Source organism: Morus notabilis, unplaced genomic scaffold, assembly GCF_000414095.1.
Source record: "Morus notabilis unplaced genomic scaffold, ASM41409v2 Scaffold2498, whole genome shotgun sequence".
Classification (NCBI taxonomy): Eukaryota; Viridiplantae; Streptophyta; class Magnoliopsida; order Rosales; family Moraceae; genus Morus; species Morus notabilis.
The window spans coordinates 6,256-24,928 of record NW_010359218.1 but is presented as its reverse complement, the minus strand read 5'-3'; the positions used below and the strand labels follow the sequence as shown (position 1 = coordinate 24,928).

The 18,673-nt window shown below is 32.2% G+C and overlaps 2 protein-coding genes across 2 annotated transcripts; both read right to left on the bottom strand.

Annotated features, from left to right (window-relative positions):
* Nucleotides 1–1,657: 1,657 nt before the first annotated feature.
* LOC21384760 lies at nt 1,658–7,018 on the bottom strand. Its single transcript, XM_010093799.2, has 11 exons — nt 6,769–7,018; nt 6,130–6,206; nt 5,524–5,599; nt 5,344–5,416; nt 5,186–5,237; nt 4,772–4,833; nt 4,313–4,376; nt 3,709–3,766; nt 3,539–3,625; nt 2,424–2,517; nt 1,658–2,174 (listed from the first exon to the last, which is right to left on the bottom strand). The coding sequence occupies exons 1-11, from the start codon at nt 6,849–6,851 to the stop codon at nt 2,082–2,084; spliced, it is 819 nt and encodes a 272-aa protein (XP_010092101.1). The 5' UTR covers nt 6,852–7,018; the 3' UTR covers nt 1,658–2,081.
* Nucleotides 7,019–17,604: 10,586 nt separating this feature from the next.
* LOC21384759 (3-oxo-Delta(4,5)-steroid 5-beta-reductase) lies at nt 17,605–18,372 on the bottom strand. Its single transcript, XM_010093798.1, has one exon. It carries the CDS (start codon nt 18,370–18,372, stop codon nt 17,605–17,607), a length of 768 nt encoding a protein of 255 aa, XP_010092100.1.
* Nucleotides 18,373–18,673: the final 301 nt, after the last annotated feature.

Here is an 18,673-nt window from a genome sequence, read left to right as displayed (position 1 = left end):
CTTTAAACCGTTTTTAAAAACGGTTCCAAACACGCACTTTAAACCGTTTTTAAAAACGGTTCCAAACACGCACTTTATTTCTTATTCCTTTCATTTTAGTGCCTTTTGCCCTAAAACATTTTTATTTTTTCATCATAGTCCTCTTTTTTATCCTTTTTCGCTGCATGCCATAAAAGTCTAATTTTCTTCCTTTTCTTTCCCTTTATTTTTTAGTCCTTCTTGGCCTTTCTTTTTTATCTTTTGGTCCCTCATTTTTTTCTTTTTTACTTTTTTGTTCATATTTTTTTCTCTTCTTTTTTTAATTCCTTTTCACCTTTTATTCGTTCCTCCTTTTTTCTTTTTTTTTTTTGTTGTTTTTACCCTAAAACATATTTATATTTTCATTTTAGTCCTTTCTTACTTTTTTTTTTGTTGCTTGCCCTAAAAAAAAAAAAACGGTTCCAAACACGCACTTTATTTCTTATTCCTTTCATTTTAGTGCCTTTTGCCCTAAAACATTTTTATTTTTTCATCATAGTCCTCTTTTTTATCCTTTTTCGCTGCATGCCATAAAAGTCTAATTTTCTTCCTTTTCTTTCCCTTTATTTTTTAGTCCTTCTTGGCCTTTCTTTTTTATCTTTTGGTCCCTCATTTTTTTCTTTTTTACTTTTTTGTTCATATTTTTTTCTCTTCTTTTTTTAATTCCTTTTCACCTTTTATTCGTTCCTCCTTTTTTCTTTTTTTTTTTTGTTGTTTTTACCCTAAAACATATTTATATTTTCATTTTAGTCCTTTCTTACTTTTTTTTTTGTTGCTTGCCCTAAAAAAAAAAAATATATATATATATATATATATACATATATTTTTCTTTCATTTAGGATTTTTTATGCTTTTAAATGTTTCTCATTTCGAAACACTTTATTTTGAAAAACTTTACTGTGATGCATATTTTCTTTTCTCTACGCCTTATTGAATTACAACTATTATTTTCTAATACATGCATTCTCTCTAACTTGTTTCTATTGGATGATTTTGAAATGCAATTTTTCCTTTACTTTACTCTTATTAAGATAATTTCGTTCATAAGTGCATGTGCTTATATTTTTCTTTTTGCTTTTTTGTTTGTGTTGTCAAGACTCTACGATGCAATCGTTTTTTAATGTACTTTTAAATAGTTATTTTCATTCTATAAAAAAAAAATATTAAACAGTTTTTTTAATTGAGTGATCTTATTGAAATATATATATTTAGATGTATCCATATTTAATGACGATACTTATAAATGTTTGTGTTAATTGTGTACTAACTAAAATCTTTATTATTAAAAGAATTAAGAGAATAATAACACTAATAAAAACTTAATACACGAATTACTGTCCTATGCACGTGGAATGCATCTAGTAATGCTAGAAACGTCAAGTTTTTGGATACAGAAATCTAAAAAGCAGAAAGATGACAAGTTTAATCACAGTATGTCATTAAAGAAATGGAGGATTTGGAACTAATTTCAGGAGGTAAAATGAATCATTTTCAAATTTTAGGGGGCAACGTTGAAACAAAGTACAAAGTCTAGGGGCATTTATGAAAGTAATCCTTATTTTAATAAGATCCATGAATCAAATATGAAAGGAGCAATAATAGAAAAGTAACAACAAACACCCAGTTTTTGTTGCTTTGAGGATGCTTTCCGATGTAGCATTTAACAACTTGAAAAGATTATTATTAGCCAAGAAAATTTACAATGCGTACAGAGAACAAAAAATACAAAGAAGAGCGCTAGGAGGCAAATCAAGGCATTGACATATCTATCCATCTAAGTCTAACCCTCTCGAAAACATTGATGAAATAAAATTTTGGTTGCTTGGGTAGCCTTCTAAAATAGAAATTATGGGTTCAAAAAGGGCCAATGAAAAAAATAATAATTGAAACCTTTTTCCCCTGTTGCACTCAAACCTTTATGATTTCTGTATTGTAGAGCCTCAAATATGATACTTAAATAAAGGTTTGCAAAATGAAACTTGATGCACTAGACTTCAAAGTTCAAACTCTTCTCAACACTTTTTGGCCTCGTCATGGGAATTCCAACTCAACTAGTAAATGCACTACGCACAAGGGCATAGCCTCCTGGTGTGCTGATGTGAACCATCACAAGAAAGCATCGACTGCGTCCTGGTATACAAACATGCTCCTGGATTCTGATGGTCACAGAAAATACATAATCCTAGTTAGCATCACAAGTTTTTAGATTAAGTGGTCTCAAGAAGATTGTAGCAAGTAATTAAGTGGGCATAACGATAACGCATTCCGACATCTAGATACATACAGCACCAGTTTCGCAGCCAAGCGTACATTCATACTTGAAAGAAATATTAAGAACAACTTGTAAATTATCAGGAAAAGATTCAATAAGTACTCAAACTTTAATGAGAAAGAAGAAGAATTACCAAATGTTTAGGAGCATCATCAGCAACTTCAGCAGGCTGGTCTGCTCCCATACTTGCCAAACAAGCTCCTTTACATCTCATATATTTCTGCATGCTGTACGGGAAAGATACTTTTCTTACTGAAAGATCACAAGCTCAAAATCTCAAACCACAAAGAATACGCTTTCAAGGATTTTCCTTTCTCTCTGATTGTGTTAAAATAGAAGGATGTCATAGGAAAATTATTTATTTTTGCTAGTTAGTTTTTTCTTTAAGACTTCTTTCTGCTTGTTTTCTGTTTTTCTGTTTTCCTCTTTTTGTTTTGGAGGAACCCTCAATGAAAGGAAGTTTTCTTATGAAAAGAAAAAAGAAAGAAAAAAGCTGACGCAGGTCATCTACCCTGCCCCTCAGCCATAAAAGGATTATTAATAATAATAGCAAAAAAGATTGTATAATCTATATATAGGACATAGAACAATTTCAACCAAAAACAATAATTATGGCAATAACATAGTAATGAAATATTTGAAAGATAATGAACCGAATTAATGAAGATTTCTGAAAACAAATAATAAAAGCTGATCAACTTACATATTTTTTTTTTTTTTTTTTTGGTTATTGATAAGTTTCCCAAACACTATTAACAAAAGAAACTGAGAAAGAATGAAACACCGTTCTATATTGAAATTCAGCTTTGCAAAAAAAGTTCCTAACCAGAAGTAATTTGATACACTGTTAAGTCTCCCCTGCGTGGAATGGATTCCAAGACACTTTTCTTATCTTCAATACCCCCAATTCCCTAACTCCTCCCCATTTTATTCTCTAAAACCACCAGTACCTTCTAGAACAACCGGTAACTAACACCTTAACAAACTAATGATTCTTTCATTGTTATGTTTACAATTTCACCCACCTGTACAACTTGTTACAATTCACTATCATAACCGATAACCAACTACATTCGCCTATGCTTCCTACCAAACAACTGCCTTAACAGAGGCTTCTCGGTAATTAACAAAATTATTTTGCAAGGAACAAGAACAAAATGTTGTAAATGTGAGAAAAAAGAAAATATAAAAGGAGAACATGAAGACAGTGGTGTCCTATAGAAAACAAAGAAATCAGAAACAACTTACATGTCACATTGATTAAGGACCAAAAGCTTATTTGGAACACAAGATTGTCCATTCAATTTGCAAACTGAATCGCATGACTCCCCTTGTCTATCACCAAAGTCCAAATACATTAATCAGGATTCAAACAGTAATAGAACCAAGAGGAGAAAATAATAACCAAGATTCCTCACCTTCCAACAACAATATTAATGCCACTAAGTCTGGCTTCTACCTGTGTAGAATTTGCCCCTATCAACCATAAGTTAAAGTCACATAAGTTCAGCTTTCTAGTCACTGTACTTTGCTTCCAATGAGAAGATAATAAGTGGGCTTGTCTATATAACTTGTTGAAACAAAATTTCAGCAAAATAAAAATATAGTACAGATTAAAAAGCAATTTAATATAGTACGAATTAAAAAGCAATAGAAAGATTTTCCTTTGTAATCTTGGAACATGGTTGCTTGAGGAAAACTCATCCTCTTTTCTCCCTGTTCTGTACTTTTTTGATCAATAAAGATCCCTGTTTCTTTTTTTCTTTTTTTTTTTAAAAAAAAAAGCAATAGTAGGAGGAGGAGTAGTAGTAGTAATAATAATAATAATAATAATAATAATAATAATAATAATAATAATAATGCCAAGGAGACTACGATGGCATAGAAAAAACCAATTTAGAGGGAAACAAAATGCCTAAACTGATATCTAGTCCCAGATAACATAAAGATAAAATAATTTAAATGGAACCATCTCCATTATAAATATGAATAGGAGGTCAATGATAATAATATTTATCCCACCTTGAGACTTCGATGGCATAGAAAAACAATGATGAAAATCACTCAGATATGCATTTTCGTGAACCTGAAATGTTGGATCACATTCAGTTGCCATAAAAGCTTATGAAACAAATAAATTGCGCAAAATTATACAAGAACCCAACGATGAGATGATAATCGAGATTAAAAGGAGTTCAATGCACATAAGACAGATAGGGAAGCTTTATTTTCTTCTTTGTTACTTTGGTTATAAGTTCCTCCTGAAAACTATAACTATACTGAGACCAAAATTTATAGCCAATAACAAAAATCTAATTAACATTTGAGATACTATTTTTGAAAACTAACATAGTTGATGAGACATTATTACCATCATACATTAAAAAATTAAAAGCAATTTGTATCTTACGAGGTTAGAAAATGCAATAACTTTCCTCACAAAGGAAATACTTTAAATTATCTATTGAACGTATTACTTACCACACTATCAGAATTATGACGACATCTTCCGGCACAAAAATCAAAAACACTTGCATAAGTTCCTGCCAAACAAGTTATGAACATATATTATTCATGAGAAATTCCACCAAAGGGTCGGCTAACTCCAAGATAAGTAGCTCCAACTTCACAAAACGACACAGAAATAGACTAAATCGTATCCCTCATAATTAAATCAGACTGGAAACTTGCAAGAACCCAGTTGAAGGAAGCATATCAAAATTCAGTATCGATTTACAACAAAGCTGTAAAATCCTTGATGCAGGACTAGTGATTCTTTTTCCTGGATATGGACATAAACTTAATATCCCCGGTATGAGACCTAAATATAAGTCATAATGAAGGAAAACCTAAAGTGGTAATGCCTTTTCAGGCAGAAAAGAATAGTGATCTCACCTGCAGTAGTTGGTTTTGCAATCTTCACCTTTATGACATGCTGCTGCAGTGTCTACATAATAAATTCCAGTGGGCAGTAATTACATCATAAGAAATAAATATAGCATGAAAAGAAAAGAAAAGAAAAGAAAAGAAAAGGGGAGCACTAAAGAAATTACCTTTGACGGATTTAAGCAGCATGAAACGCAGTATTCGTACGAATTGCAGCACTGCGAAAGAAGGTTGCATCCCCTGCAAGAAGAAAATATATATACATATCTATTATTATTATTGCAAATTTTTCCATTTTTTTTGCTTATGGTCAACAGTTCAAAAGCTCCATTTCAGAGAGAACTCACTGACAAGAAAATTTGTCTCCCAACTCAGGACAACACCGAGACTCTGGATCAACTGATAAAGCATCACAAACATAACCTACATTGCAAATACCGAGAATGAGCATGAGAGCACAACACAAACAACAGAAAATTGCAGGTTTTATAAGTTGAAAATGATCAGATTACACTCCACAGGTATCACTGTTTGTCTGCCAATATTTTATTGTTTATATTCTTGACATTGCCACCTTTAATTTGTCAAGACTCAAGACTTTTCCTTACATCAGATTTAAACAAATAGAGGGCAGAAGAAATGTGAGGGAACCTTTTGTAACTAATTAGAGGGTTCCGCAACATCTTGTTTTACATAATTATGCTTACTAAGCATGTAACACCGAAACGAAATTGGTGACTTTAGGGACATAATTAAACATCATTACTTATATAAAAATCACAATCAAGAAGATAAGACCTTAGAATATAACAGAAATCTCCTCATTAAACAACTACGCAAAGACAAAAATAGATATAACGATTATTTCTTCTAATGATTTTGCAGAGTAAAAAGGTCATAAAAAGGGCAAAGTAACAGTATAAGTGGAAATTCAGAGAAGGAAAAATCTTTACCATTGTCGTCGGACATTAAGTATCGTCCTTGAACCGTATTCCTACAAATGCCCTTCTCTTGGAAACCAATATCCTTCCTGTGAACATACAAGCGAAGCAATAGGATTAATATTATTAAGTAAAATTTGCTATGTTAAGCAACAACACAATAATCACGACGATTCATAAATTTTCTTTAAAGAAACCATTCAGAAGTACACATCATACAAATAAACATGAATTTTTTTTTAAGAACTTAATTATGCTATGCATAAGTAAGATTTATTTTTTTTTATTTTTTTTTCAAGCAAGCTTGCACCCACATATAGATAAAGCAGAAACCATATTGACAGGACGACATATATCCAAAAGAATACGAGAAATAACCGCATTGTGGGATCAAGTAAGAATTTTTCTTCCTTTGTCCCCATGAGCACAACAAATGGAAGTATTATATTATCAAATCAAGTGCGAATTCGACTCCATTAAAAGAAGCATAAAAACCCCAATTCACGGCAAAAATCTTAACTTTGCTGATTTCCTATTATAGAACTGAATTGATTGGTTGAATTGAGTGAAGAATCACATACCCATTTCGGAAAAACCCACCAAGACTCGGAATTAGGAAACCGGAAAAGAAAAGGAGGAGAAATCACATACCTGATTGCTGCAGCTTTCAATGAGAAATGAAAGATGATGAGTAAGTTAAGGATGAGGAATGACAGGGTTGATATTGTCCCCATTGAAAAGATTGTTGGGGCTCATCCAACAAAAAAAAAAAAAAAAAAATACAGAGAGAGAGAGAGATATTCTTGGGAAAATGACCTTCAATCTTTATGGGCATACATTCGAGTTCAACTCTGAAACCGAATACCAGGTCCGTTGAAGTGCCTGCCCAGTTCCACTTGACACGTTTTCAAGGACTAGTATGAACGTGCCGTAGGCACTCCTTTTTGGTTGACGGTTGTCTCATTTTTTTTTTCCTCTAAAAAATAATAATAAATTTCTACGAAAAAAATTATGGGATTATTAATTTTAGTATTTATAAATTTAGGGGTTACAATTTGAGTTACGCCACGCAGTTATTAAGTTTGAGTTTACAATAAATAAATTTAATTTATAATAAGGTTGATAAGATTAATATGATTAATAAATGAGTTATATTAAAATTGACTTTTTGACAGGAAGTGATTTAAAATTACACGATTAACTCTATGTATTATTTGTAAATTAATTATATAAGATATATCAAAGACAAATTATGTATTTCAAAATTTTTAGATAAAATTTACTTATGTTTCTTAAAAAAAAACAATAAATTGACTAATAAAATTGTTAAATGTGTCGTGGTCGTGTTAAATAAATCTTAATTGTATCAATTATTTATTGAATATATTAATATAAATGGGTTACACAAGTCGACACGATTAACACGATTAATTAACGGGTTGTGTTTGGGTTGACATTTTTTATACATTTAATAAATGTATCGTGTTTAGATTGATATTTTTTGACACGATTAATACATGGGTTGAACACGAACACGACCCATTAACACGAATTGTCACTCCTAATTTATATCGAAATATGCATTTAGTATATGTATTTTTAATAATATCAGGTGAGTACTCCGACGTTTGCGAAAATGTTTTTTTAGTACATACAGGCCGATTTTTAAGATGTGAAACGTCAAATTTACCCTTCTATTAAAGTAGAAACTCAAATTTTAAAAAATAATAATGAAAATAAGGAGAATGTAGTAAATAGCATATTTTTCACACTAAATTAAGTAAATAATAAATTTTAAAACTATTTGAAATAAATAGTAGTTTATAAAATTATTTAAAATAAATAACAGTTTACGTGATAAATAAATTATTTACCACGTAAATGGTTTAGTTACAGTTAGTAAAAATATTTTTTTTACGTAAAGTTTTTTTTTTACGACTGGTATAAAAAAATTTTGCTATATAAATAAAGATTTTTTACTACATAAATTATTTTTTATCTATTATAAACGAATTCATATACCACGTAAACTACTATTTACTTCAAATAATTTTAAATCTATCATTTACTTAATTTAGCTTCAAAACTGTATTCTTTACTGCAATTTCCCATGGAAATATTTGAGGTGGACGAATGCACTATAGGACCCGTGGGGCCAGTGCCCCGACTTTTTTTAAATTTGCACTTCTATATAGTATTTTTTTTTTTCTTTTTTAATTTTCCCCCACTCAGTTTTCTTTTCACACTAATCCATGGTTACAATCTCTTTTTGTGAATTCTCCTCTTTTTTATATATTCATATTTTCTCGCTTAGTTTTTTTGTTTAGAAAGCTTTTAGGTATCTGTTCTTCAAAATTTGTCATAAACAACTAGTAGTTATGCAAAGTTATACTTATTGATTAAATGTTATACATATTACTACGATTAAGTACAATTAGAAGAAAAAAATTATATTGAAGGATTTATGAAAATTGATTAATGTTTTTACATAATGTCGTTTATGTAGTATTTAACTCAAAATATCATTTTTTTAACCAGCGAAACAAATGGATTTATTAAAATTCATTAGTATATTTATTAGTGTTTATGCCTTAGGAATAAATGTAACAATGTTCTTTGAGACATTTTAACTATTAATAAATATTTATTTATTTCATATATCCATGTATTATCCTCTTTATGTTCATATTAGTTGAATGTATGATAAGCAAAGTAAAAGTCTGAGACTGTTATTCTAAATCTTTAGGTCATGCATGTAAGAGAAGAACATGCAGAAGACATGAATCTAAAGATGATAGTCTAAATCATATGATCCACAATTGAGGGAATAAAGTTGGGAGCTTTATTCATGTTAAGATTGTTATGTTGTCTACTTCCTAATGAAGACGACTTGTCTTGATCGTTGGAGGTGGGTCTCCATGGGTAGAGACATTGATATAGTTTCTAGTGGTGAAATCTATATTGGGTCGGACTAAAGTTGAATTATTTTAATTATTAATTTCTTTTGTATAAAACAATTCACTTTTGATGAATTATATGTGGTCATCTTAATCCTGAGATGGATAATGAACCCGTATGCTTGACTTGTATCATTTGATGTACCAAAGGGAGACATCCTGATATTATATAAAGGTACGCTTACCAGTACATTAAGGGTATGACTCATCTATGTGTAGATTCGTTATTCATAGATAGTGAAATCCATAGCTCCTATAAAGAGTCGATGATATCTTCTAATCTGTGGATTAGAAAATACGAGCGCTCGGCCATTAGACTACTCTATATTATCTAAAGGTTTACTATTTGTAATGGTACGAATAGTAATTTTTCGATGGAGTGGTAATGGAACATAAGATAAATGTAATCGGGAAGGTAAAACAAAACATGACCTCAAGTCAATTATGGATATCATATGGGAACGATACACTAATATATTGAGTCATGGACGAGAGCTATTCAGAGCTTTGTAAATGTGTTATATAAATCGAGAGTGCAGCTCTAAGCAATTAGTGGGGTAGCACTAGAGCTTTATAATCATGAGACGGACTTGTTGGTTTACAAGTAGCGTTATGATTATAGGAGCTTGATTTATATATGTCTATCGGGTCCCTTTGCTAGCTCACACAATTTTCTATAACGATATGGCATATTTCCTACATATTGGTAACTTGTGTTATTTCCGTAAAAGGGGTTCAAAGTTAATATAAAATTGGTTGAATTAATGTTTGTGAATGTTTAATTCATGAGTAATTTATCGGGTGAATTAATTCTAGATAAATTGGTTGAATTAATGTTTCGGGCTGTTTAATTCATGAGAAATTTATCGAGAAGATTAATTGTTAAATTAATTCTAGATAAATTGGTTGAATTATTGTTTTGAGAGTTGTTTAATGTGGGAAGACTATTATATGACTGTTTTGATTAAGTAACTTTCCTATTAAGTTACTTGAATCAAAACTGAGGCTCTATGTAAGTTTCTCGTGTTGAAAAACTAGGAAAACAAGTTTCCCTAGTTCAGACAGGTCGACCGGTTCATGAAGGATAGGTCGACCGGTGGGTTATAACTTCTCTGTCACCGGTCAACCGATTGTAACGTGTAGCGCATGCTAGCGTGGCGAAACCGACTCTGTAAGCGAGATAAACTGTGAGAAACCTAATTGTTACGGATATATGACTTCCTAAACACTATAAATAGTCCAGTAAGTCACATTATTCATAAGATCACTTGAGAGACTTTTTGGGGGCTATTGGTAAAAGATTCCTGAGAGGAAAAATTGTTTAATTCTCAAGACTAATTTTTCCTTTAGCTCTCTTGTGGTTGGAAGGAGTTCAAGAATACCAAGAGAAAATTGAACGACGTGTGTCCACTCGCACTCCAATCGTAAAAATGAGAATAGCAAATAAGGCCAATTGCTTGAGGCTCTTCCAGTTGCTGTTTGGAACGCTTTGATCTGTCAAACGTGTTGTTTCATAAATCTCTAATAGTATGATTTAGATATTTAGTATTTATATTATATAGCATCATGACCATGTTCTTCATTGACTTTGACATTGATTTAAATTTTTTAAAATTTCACCACGCACTCGATGCCATATTTTCTAATAATATTTACATTATGTCGTTGACATAGTACTTAACTCACAAGAAAAACTAAAACGAGAGAGAGAGAGAGAGAGAGAGAGAGAGAGAGAGAGAGAGAGAGAGAGAGAGAGAGAGAGAGCAATATTATTTTTGGACTAGAGTTTTCTTAGGTTGAAGATAATATGCTCATAACCAAGTTCGATTAGAAAAAAGAGTAAAGAAAAACGACATTCCTATTTTAGAACTTCAATTTTTTAGTATGGAATGCTCCCACTGAAATAAATTTCTGACATCATCACCAGAGGCGTATACTTATATTATGTTTACCTACGCGTAATCGGAATGAGCATGAATCAGAATGGGCAGGATTCGGAGTGGGTAGGATTCGGAGTGAGGAATCGGAGTCAGAATAAGCTATTTACTTAGTGATAGCATTCGGAATCAGAGTCATTCTAAATCTCATTTATACGTTTACTTACACCCAGAATCGGAATATATAAAACAAGTGTAAAAGTATTAATATACCCTTTAAATCAATTTGATATTTTCAATTTAAAAAATATATTGTGTACTTATTATATTAAAATTAATCATAATTAAAATATTTAGTGTAATAATTGGGTACTAAAATAATAAATATAAATTGTACAACTATTTAAAATATAAAAATAAATTTTAACAAATTAAATAAAATAAATAAAAATAAAAAATAGTGTTAAAAATAAAATATATTATTAATTTATTAAAAGATAAAGTACATATTTATTATATTAAAGTTAACAATAATTATGCTAATATTATAATATTAGACAAATAAAATAATAAATATATGTTGCATTTATTATTTTTTGAATTTTATTTTTAATTGTGTATTTATAAGTAAAATAAGGGTATAATATTAAATTGATATTAATATTAGGAATAAGAGTCTCAATCCCAAGGGGGGGCATGGGAATGCCAATCTCATTTCTCAATCCTAAATTTGAGTGGGACCCACCAATCTCACTCTCATTCCAGGATAAAAAAGAGCAAATAAACATGGGATTGACTCACATTCCCCACTCCCACTCTTCAATCCTGGTAAGTAAACATGTCATTATTGTACATGATTCATTGGGTCTGAAAATTATCAGGTTTAAAATAAATCCCTAAGAAAACAAAAACATGACAAAAAAGTCCTTTTTAGACCTGAAACAAGTTTATATGATAATGACGTGGCAAATGACTCAACCAAGTCAAAGTTGAAATATGAAGGATGCGTTTGGAATTAGTTTTAAAATAATTTTATGTTTAATAAAAATTAAAAATGAGATTATTTTGATAATCATTCTAAGACCGATTCTGAAATTACGTTTGGTTGGATTTTTAAGAGATTGTTTTAAATATAATAAAAAAGTGAAATCGTGTTTATTAATTAATATATTATAATATTATTGATAAGTACTAAAAACTGAAAACAGAAAAGTGAAAACAACTTTCAACTGTTTTCTAATTCCTTCAAAAAAACCATTTTCACTGTTTTCATTTTCATTTTCGTTTTCAAAATATTTACTAAACAAACGTCGTTTCATTTTTATTTTCATTTTTTATTTATCGAAATATGTGAAACCGTTTTCAAAAACGGTTCTAAGCATGCACGAAAGTTTAAGATTACAGTGAGTAAAACAACTCTAATGAAGGAAGCTTCTTTAAATTCGGACCAGGAACAAAGTTTTTTTTTTTTTTTTGAACAAAAAATGGCCTATAGTGGAAGTATCATTAGATAGTTCAATCAGCTTAAGGTCAAAACTCTAAAGTTGTGGATCTCAGGAAAAAGAGAAAAAGCAACTTTTATGAAGGAAGCTTTTATAGATTCATTTTAGAATTTAAGAGCTTCTATAATTGGACCAAAAAAATGAACTGTATGTAATCTTCTATTTTTAGCCGTTAAATTTGTATTAAAAACTCTTTGTTCCAAATATTTTTTCAATTTAATTTGATTTTAACCTCAACCAACGTTAAAATCTAACACTACCGATAAGAGAAACTCCCTTAGAATTTGAGTTATTTAAGACTCAAGAATATGACCTGAACTATATTTTGAATAACGAAATGATGCTTAAATGCTTAGAAATAGTGTAAGGTTCTTTCAACGGTTTAATTGCTTACAAAAACATAATGTGCCACATAAGAATGCTGATGTGGTATGTGATATGTGGTACATCCAGTTTAGTGAATAAATTCCCCTCACAATCTCTCCAACAGAAATCTATAATTTAAAGTCTCGTCTAAATTACTAGAAACGGAAGGAACTAAAGCAAACTAAAACCCTCATTCTTTCAACTGAACTTATCATGGAGGAAATTCCAAAAAGAAGCACAGGAATGAAATTATTCCAAACCTTCCTAGCCTAAGTCACCACGAACAAGGTCTCAGACCTCAAAAGCTTCCTTCCCAAATAATGACTGCAGTTAGACACACTACAAGTTTTATGACGACCCTAACTTTTGATCATCATCTTACGTTCATACTTAGCATTACTTAACCTCTACTACTTTCTAATTATAGCCTCTTAAGAATTCAGGTTAATTTTTTTTTCCATTCATAAGTCTAAATGCCGTAGCATTTAGCTAGCATTTTGTTACATTAATCGTACCTTGTGACTAGAGGTTGCTATGCATAACCTCATAGTCTCGTGATCTTTACTTGCATTACATTACTTGCATTACATATCCTAACCATATCCATAAATATGATCTACTTAAAACACTTTGCAGCGTTTACCAATTGCGTGTAGATCCCATTACCCACTTGTCCACATCCTACGGCTTCATCCTTTTATGCACGCCCAGCATACGGGTTTCATAGAGCCGGTGTCTTACCCGAGCTTCCTACAACACGAACAAACGTAATGAGCTTTCACTCAGCAAGTAACAGTAGGCCATAGTAAAAGCATACAATAATGCATACCCATATATGCATTCATGTCATATATCCTAAGACATTATTTACTTCTAGAACGTATATCGCTTATGTTCTTCTTCTTTCATTACGTACTTTATTCAGTTTTCGTCTCTTTTTAGTCGTTCACATTGTATTTTCACGTTCTAAACGACTTTCATATTGTGTTTCTCTCTTTTCTTTCTTATTTACAGATACCGTACCCTTATATGGAACGATTTCTGTTTTTTGTTTTCTTGTCTTTTACTTCTTATGGGCCATGTCATGTTGTACCATAGCGTGCATAACTAGTGAGGAGTGGGGTAGATAACCAATCTAACTCAGTCACGGTTTCATTTCTTTCATAGTCTCATAATAACCTTTCCTTCGAAGGCTGGTACAAACAGGACGTTTGGTCCCTTATCGTTTATCAATTTTCTCATTGAAACGGTAACTTTGGTTAAATCTTATGAATTTGTTCATTTTTTAGCAATTTATCATGAGATTAACTTTTCGTTAACACTTAACATTTCCTCTTAATTTGACCTCGATTTAACATTGATACATACTTTTCACAGAATAAAGTTCTACAGCTACTTAAGTCTTGTAGATACATGCATAACATTGTATCTAACATTCAAAATTCTAACATATGCACAATGTTTGTGCAATATAGAAAAGTAAGCTTGTTCGTGAAATAACCATAGAAAAACTATTGTACTTACCTTCTTTCCAGTTATAGCATAATTCTCTACTCGCCCAGATCTTCTATCCTTTACTGCTAAGTTATGTAAATAAACACCCATCCAGATGGTGGGATTAGCCTTTAGTATGCTATTTTATGTAGGATAGTCATAAAGGAAATTAAATCCTTTGTTATAGAACATATTTATCCTTTTTATTAAGGATCATAAAAATTATAATTTCTATTATAAGGACTAGTTAAATCCTCATAATTCTATATTCCATAATTGCCTTTATGAATTCGTGAATTCATAAATAACATATCCCATGAACATCATATGTTCTAAATTACTTATCATTAATCATACTGTACTTGCCTCAATTCCGAGCTAAGCGGTTCCGGTAATACCCGCTTGTCGTGTTCCACTGCGTATCTCCTTGATATCCGTTCTAGGAGAAATCATAAACTCTTTGCATGATCCACTAGCATCATTGATGCGTTAGACATTCAATTCTGAATTTCAATGAATCCATTCGATTCACCTCGATCCGCATACAATCGGTACCATACCAGTTTTATCAAAATTGAATTTGGTTGAGCGGAGGACACCATTGCGTTCAGCATGTCGAAACGAGTCGGGATATGGTCTCGAATCATCAAACGGAAGTCGATAGCCTGAGAAACGACACCTCACCGGAATATGGCGGCGGTGTACGGCGGCGCATGCTCCCGGAGAATTTTTCCGCGGCGGACTTGGGTCCTACCCCCCATAAATCGACCCTTCTAAGTCCATTGGTGTGGTCAATTTCATACCATTCGACCTATAACAGTATATATCAGGACCGGCAACGTCGCTAAAATTCGGCGACTCAAATCTCACATTTCCGGTCATGCATGAAATCCTAAAATTAGTTGAGGGGTTTTCTTACCCATGATCTTATGAGTGTTTTGACACCAACTCACAACGATCTAACAGTCTGATCGTCGGAACCAACCTACACCATCACGACGGTGGCGGCGAGCTCCGTTTTCCGGCCAAATGGCGACGGTGATGGCTGAATCTGGTCGGGATCGACTCGTCTATTAACTTTGAATCAAATGGTAGGGGTCGTGACACCCACTGCGTCTCGGCGGAAGAAAAACGACGGTGGCGGCACGGTGATTCTGACCACCACATACGGTGGTGCTCTGGCCATAATTGAGCTATGAAAATATGTGGGTTTTCTTCGTCACCCTGCACTGAGTCCATAAGGACTGAAATCACCTCAATCGGAGGTCGGACGAAGGAAATATCGCGATCGAAAGTTTCGGTTGTTTTTGAAACTTCAGCCGGCGATTACAGCTTATTCCGGCAGAGTTTGGGGTTGTGCGACCTGTCAAAATGCTCAGCTTGTCGAAAGCTTTCCATTGACACCAGCTGTGTCAAAAACGGAGGTCTAAATCTCAAAGTGAGATTTTGGCCATGGACGGTTTCATTTTTGAGAGAGAACGTCCGAGAGAAGAGAGAAACAAACGCGTGAGGAGAGAGAGAAAGTGAAACTTTAGAACTTATCCTTAATGCTCTGTTTGGTATGAAGGAAAGAAAATAGGAGGGAAAGGAAAACTATAATGCATAGAAAATTAGAAGGATAGAAAAGATTTTGATTTTCCCTTGACTTGTTTGGTATGATAGGAAGGAAAGAAAATGAATTTACCTTCCCTTGTTTGGTATTGGAAGTGAAACTAAAGAGATGGAAAAATTATTATTGGTGTAATTACTTTTTTGCCTAAATATTTTTTATTAATATTCTTTTCTAATAAAAGTATAAATAATACAGTATTCAACATCAAATTAACTCAAAAAATTCATGTAACTTGAACATATATTTCATCTATATTATACACACATATACATATATAAAGGTACAAAAACATAGTTTAACTTATATAGCATTAATGCATCATTTATTTTTTTAACGTTTAAATACAACAAAAGAGTAGCTAGCTACAGTTTAAATACAACAAAAGAGTAGCTAGCTACAGTTTAAATACAACAACTTGTTGAAGGTTCAAATACAACAAAAAAGTGACTAATATACAATGCATCCACTATTCTAAAGTAAGCGAAATTTTTCACAAAAGTATTAGTTTGTATGGTCATATATATTTCTCAATATTCACCTGCAGTCAAGTATTAACAAAAACTATGTGCGATCAACTAAGTACCATATAGATATATTTACTAAAAGGGCTATAAACTGGTGTGACTATTAAACTTCTAAACCATATGATTTCAGTCTTCATTGGTGTACATCATCTTCAAGAGCAAGTCATTAACATACAACATTGATATTAGACAAAAAAAAAAAAAAAAAAAAGAAAAACAAAATGTAAAAAAAAAAAAAAAAAAAGAAAAACAAAATGTAAAAAAAAAAAAAAAAAAAGAAAAACAAAATGTAAAAAAAAAAAAAAAAAAAGAAAAACAAAATGTAAAAAAAAAAAAAAAAAAGAGAGAGAGAACGAAACAAGAAGCAAGGTAGTGAGAGATTCATTTTCCTTCCTAAAATCCTCCCACTTTTAGAGAGATGAAATATGGTGGGACCCACCCATTATAATTTCCCTTCAATTTTCTTTTCCTTCCCAATTTCCTTTCTACCAAACAAGTTATTTATCAATTTCCATCCTAAAATCCCTCCAACATTTTCTTTCCTTCCACTTTTCATTCATACCAAACATAGTGTAAAAGTTCTTTCCAAACAGATATAATTTATTCTAGCTGGAGATTATTTATTTCACCGACAAAAAATTTAATTTTTCGACGAGTTCTCTTTTATTATTCACTTACAGTCCAATCTTAATATAAGAATAATTTAATATTATTTTATATTCTTAATTGTATACTAAATTGGACTATTTCAAGTCTTAAACTATTTTTAGGCTCAATAGTCAAAACTTGACTCTTTTTATATTTTTTCTTCTCTCTCTCATAACCATATCTCGTAACTAATATCAAAGCTTAACATTATAAACCATGTACTTATATTTTCTTATGAATCTATCGACGTAATTATGAAAAATCCTTAATTAATTCTACTTAGGATTTTTCCGGATATTACAAGTTTACATATGAAATTATGAATGCTTAATACCACTTACACAACCTAATATATTTGTGGACCTAAAAAAAAGAAATCATTTGTGCGCTAAATATTGCAATGTGTAGACAAAAAATTAAACAAAACAAGATATAATAAAATACATATACATTCACTGTACCTTTATTTGTACAATACATGCATGCAAAACATACCTAAAAGGAGGCTCAACTATAATTAGTTAGGGAATTATCTTCATATCCCTTAACCGTCGCGTCGCACAAGTGCTCCCACGTGTACTTCGTGCCGGGATATCTGAACGGCAGATTCTCGTGCCGGCAGATTGAGGCGTAGACGCAGAGCGTGACCAGCATGTTGTAGAAGCTACGCGCGGAAGCGCCAAGTATGATCGACGCACGGTGGACGGAGTACGTGAAGGAATGCCCTTTTTGGGCTACAATGTCTTCTAAAGCGTAGTAGAAGTTTGGATATGGCAATCTCGCGGCGTCTTCCTCGAAGGGCGGGTCGGGATGGGCCAGTTTGGTGACGCCGAGAGTTGGGTCGAAAATGGGCCCCATGTAGTGTTTCGTGCCGGTTTGGAGGGTTACGTGGCGGAGTTTGGAGGAGTTTTTTGATGAGTTGAGGACTCTAAGCACGATTTGGAGCATGATCGAATTGGCTTTGATGTTAGATTCTTCAGTGTCGCGGACTTGGATGGCGACCCAGAAGAGACGCGTGACGTGTTGTGATATGGGGGAGAGTTTTTGAAGAGTGTCTTCGAAGCTTAAAGCGTCGAAAGAGATGAAGTGGTCTATAGTGGCTGAGGACGGAAACCATGTCGGCTTTTGTTGGCGGGCTGTGCCGTACACTGTCCACGGCCCGCCGAGGGCTTCGGGACTCTTTAAAGCTTCAGCCAGGCTAATGCCCGCCATGCCGGTAACTCCGACGATGAGGGCCACGTTTGTTTTTGGAGAAAGTTCATCGTTGTGCTCCATTTTTTCAGAACAAGGCTTAAAGGTTTTTGTTGAAAGGTGTATGATGAAAGTGTTTTTATTTTGAACCTTTCATTGCGTACATATAAGGGGGGGTTTTTTTTTCTCTGATATAAGATAAGGTTATTGAACATATTGCTGAGGGAAAGCTAGCCACATTTCGGAGTGCATTTAATAAAAAGTAATATTTTTGTTTTTTTTTTTTATAATTTGAGTGTATAGTGGGAGAAGCTGTCATCATGACATGCTATAAGAAAATTCTTCATATGAGGAGATAAGAACTTGGTGTTTAGCCGAACAACAA

What these genes read in the sequence shown, in the direction of transcription:
- LOC21384760 (XM_010093799.2), bottom strand. Translation starts at nt 6,851, where the DNA reads ATGGGGACAATATCAACCCTGTCATTCCTCATCCTTAACTTACTCATC. An exon ending in TGCAAAACCAACTACTGCAG is followed by an intron (nt 4,834 to 5,185) that starts GTGAGATCACTA and finishes CTTGTTTGGCAG; the next exon opens with GAACTTATGCAAGTGTTTTT. An exon ending in GTCCTTAATCAATGTGACAT is followed by an intron (nt 2,518 to 3,538) that starts GTAAGTTGTTTC and finishes TTTCCCGTACAG; the next exon opens with CATGCAGAAATATATGAGAT.
- LOC21384759 (XM_010093798.1), bottom strand. Translation starts at nt 18,372, where the DNA reads ATGGAGCACAACGATGAACTTTCTCCAAAAACAAACGTGGCCCTCATC.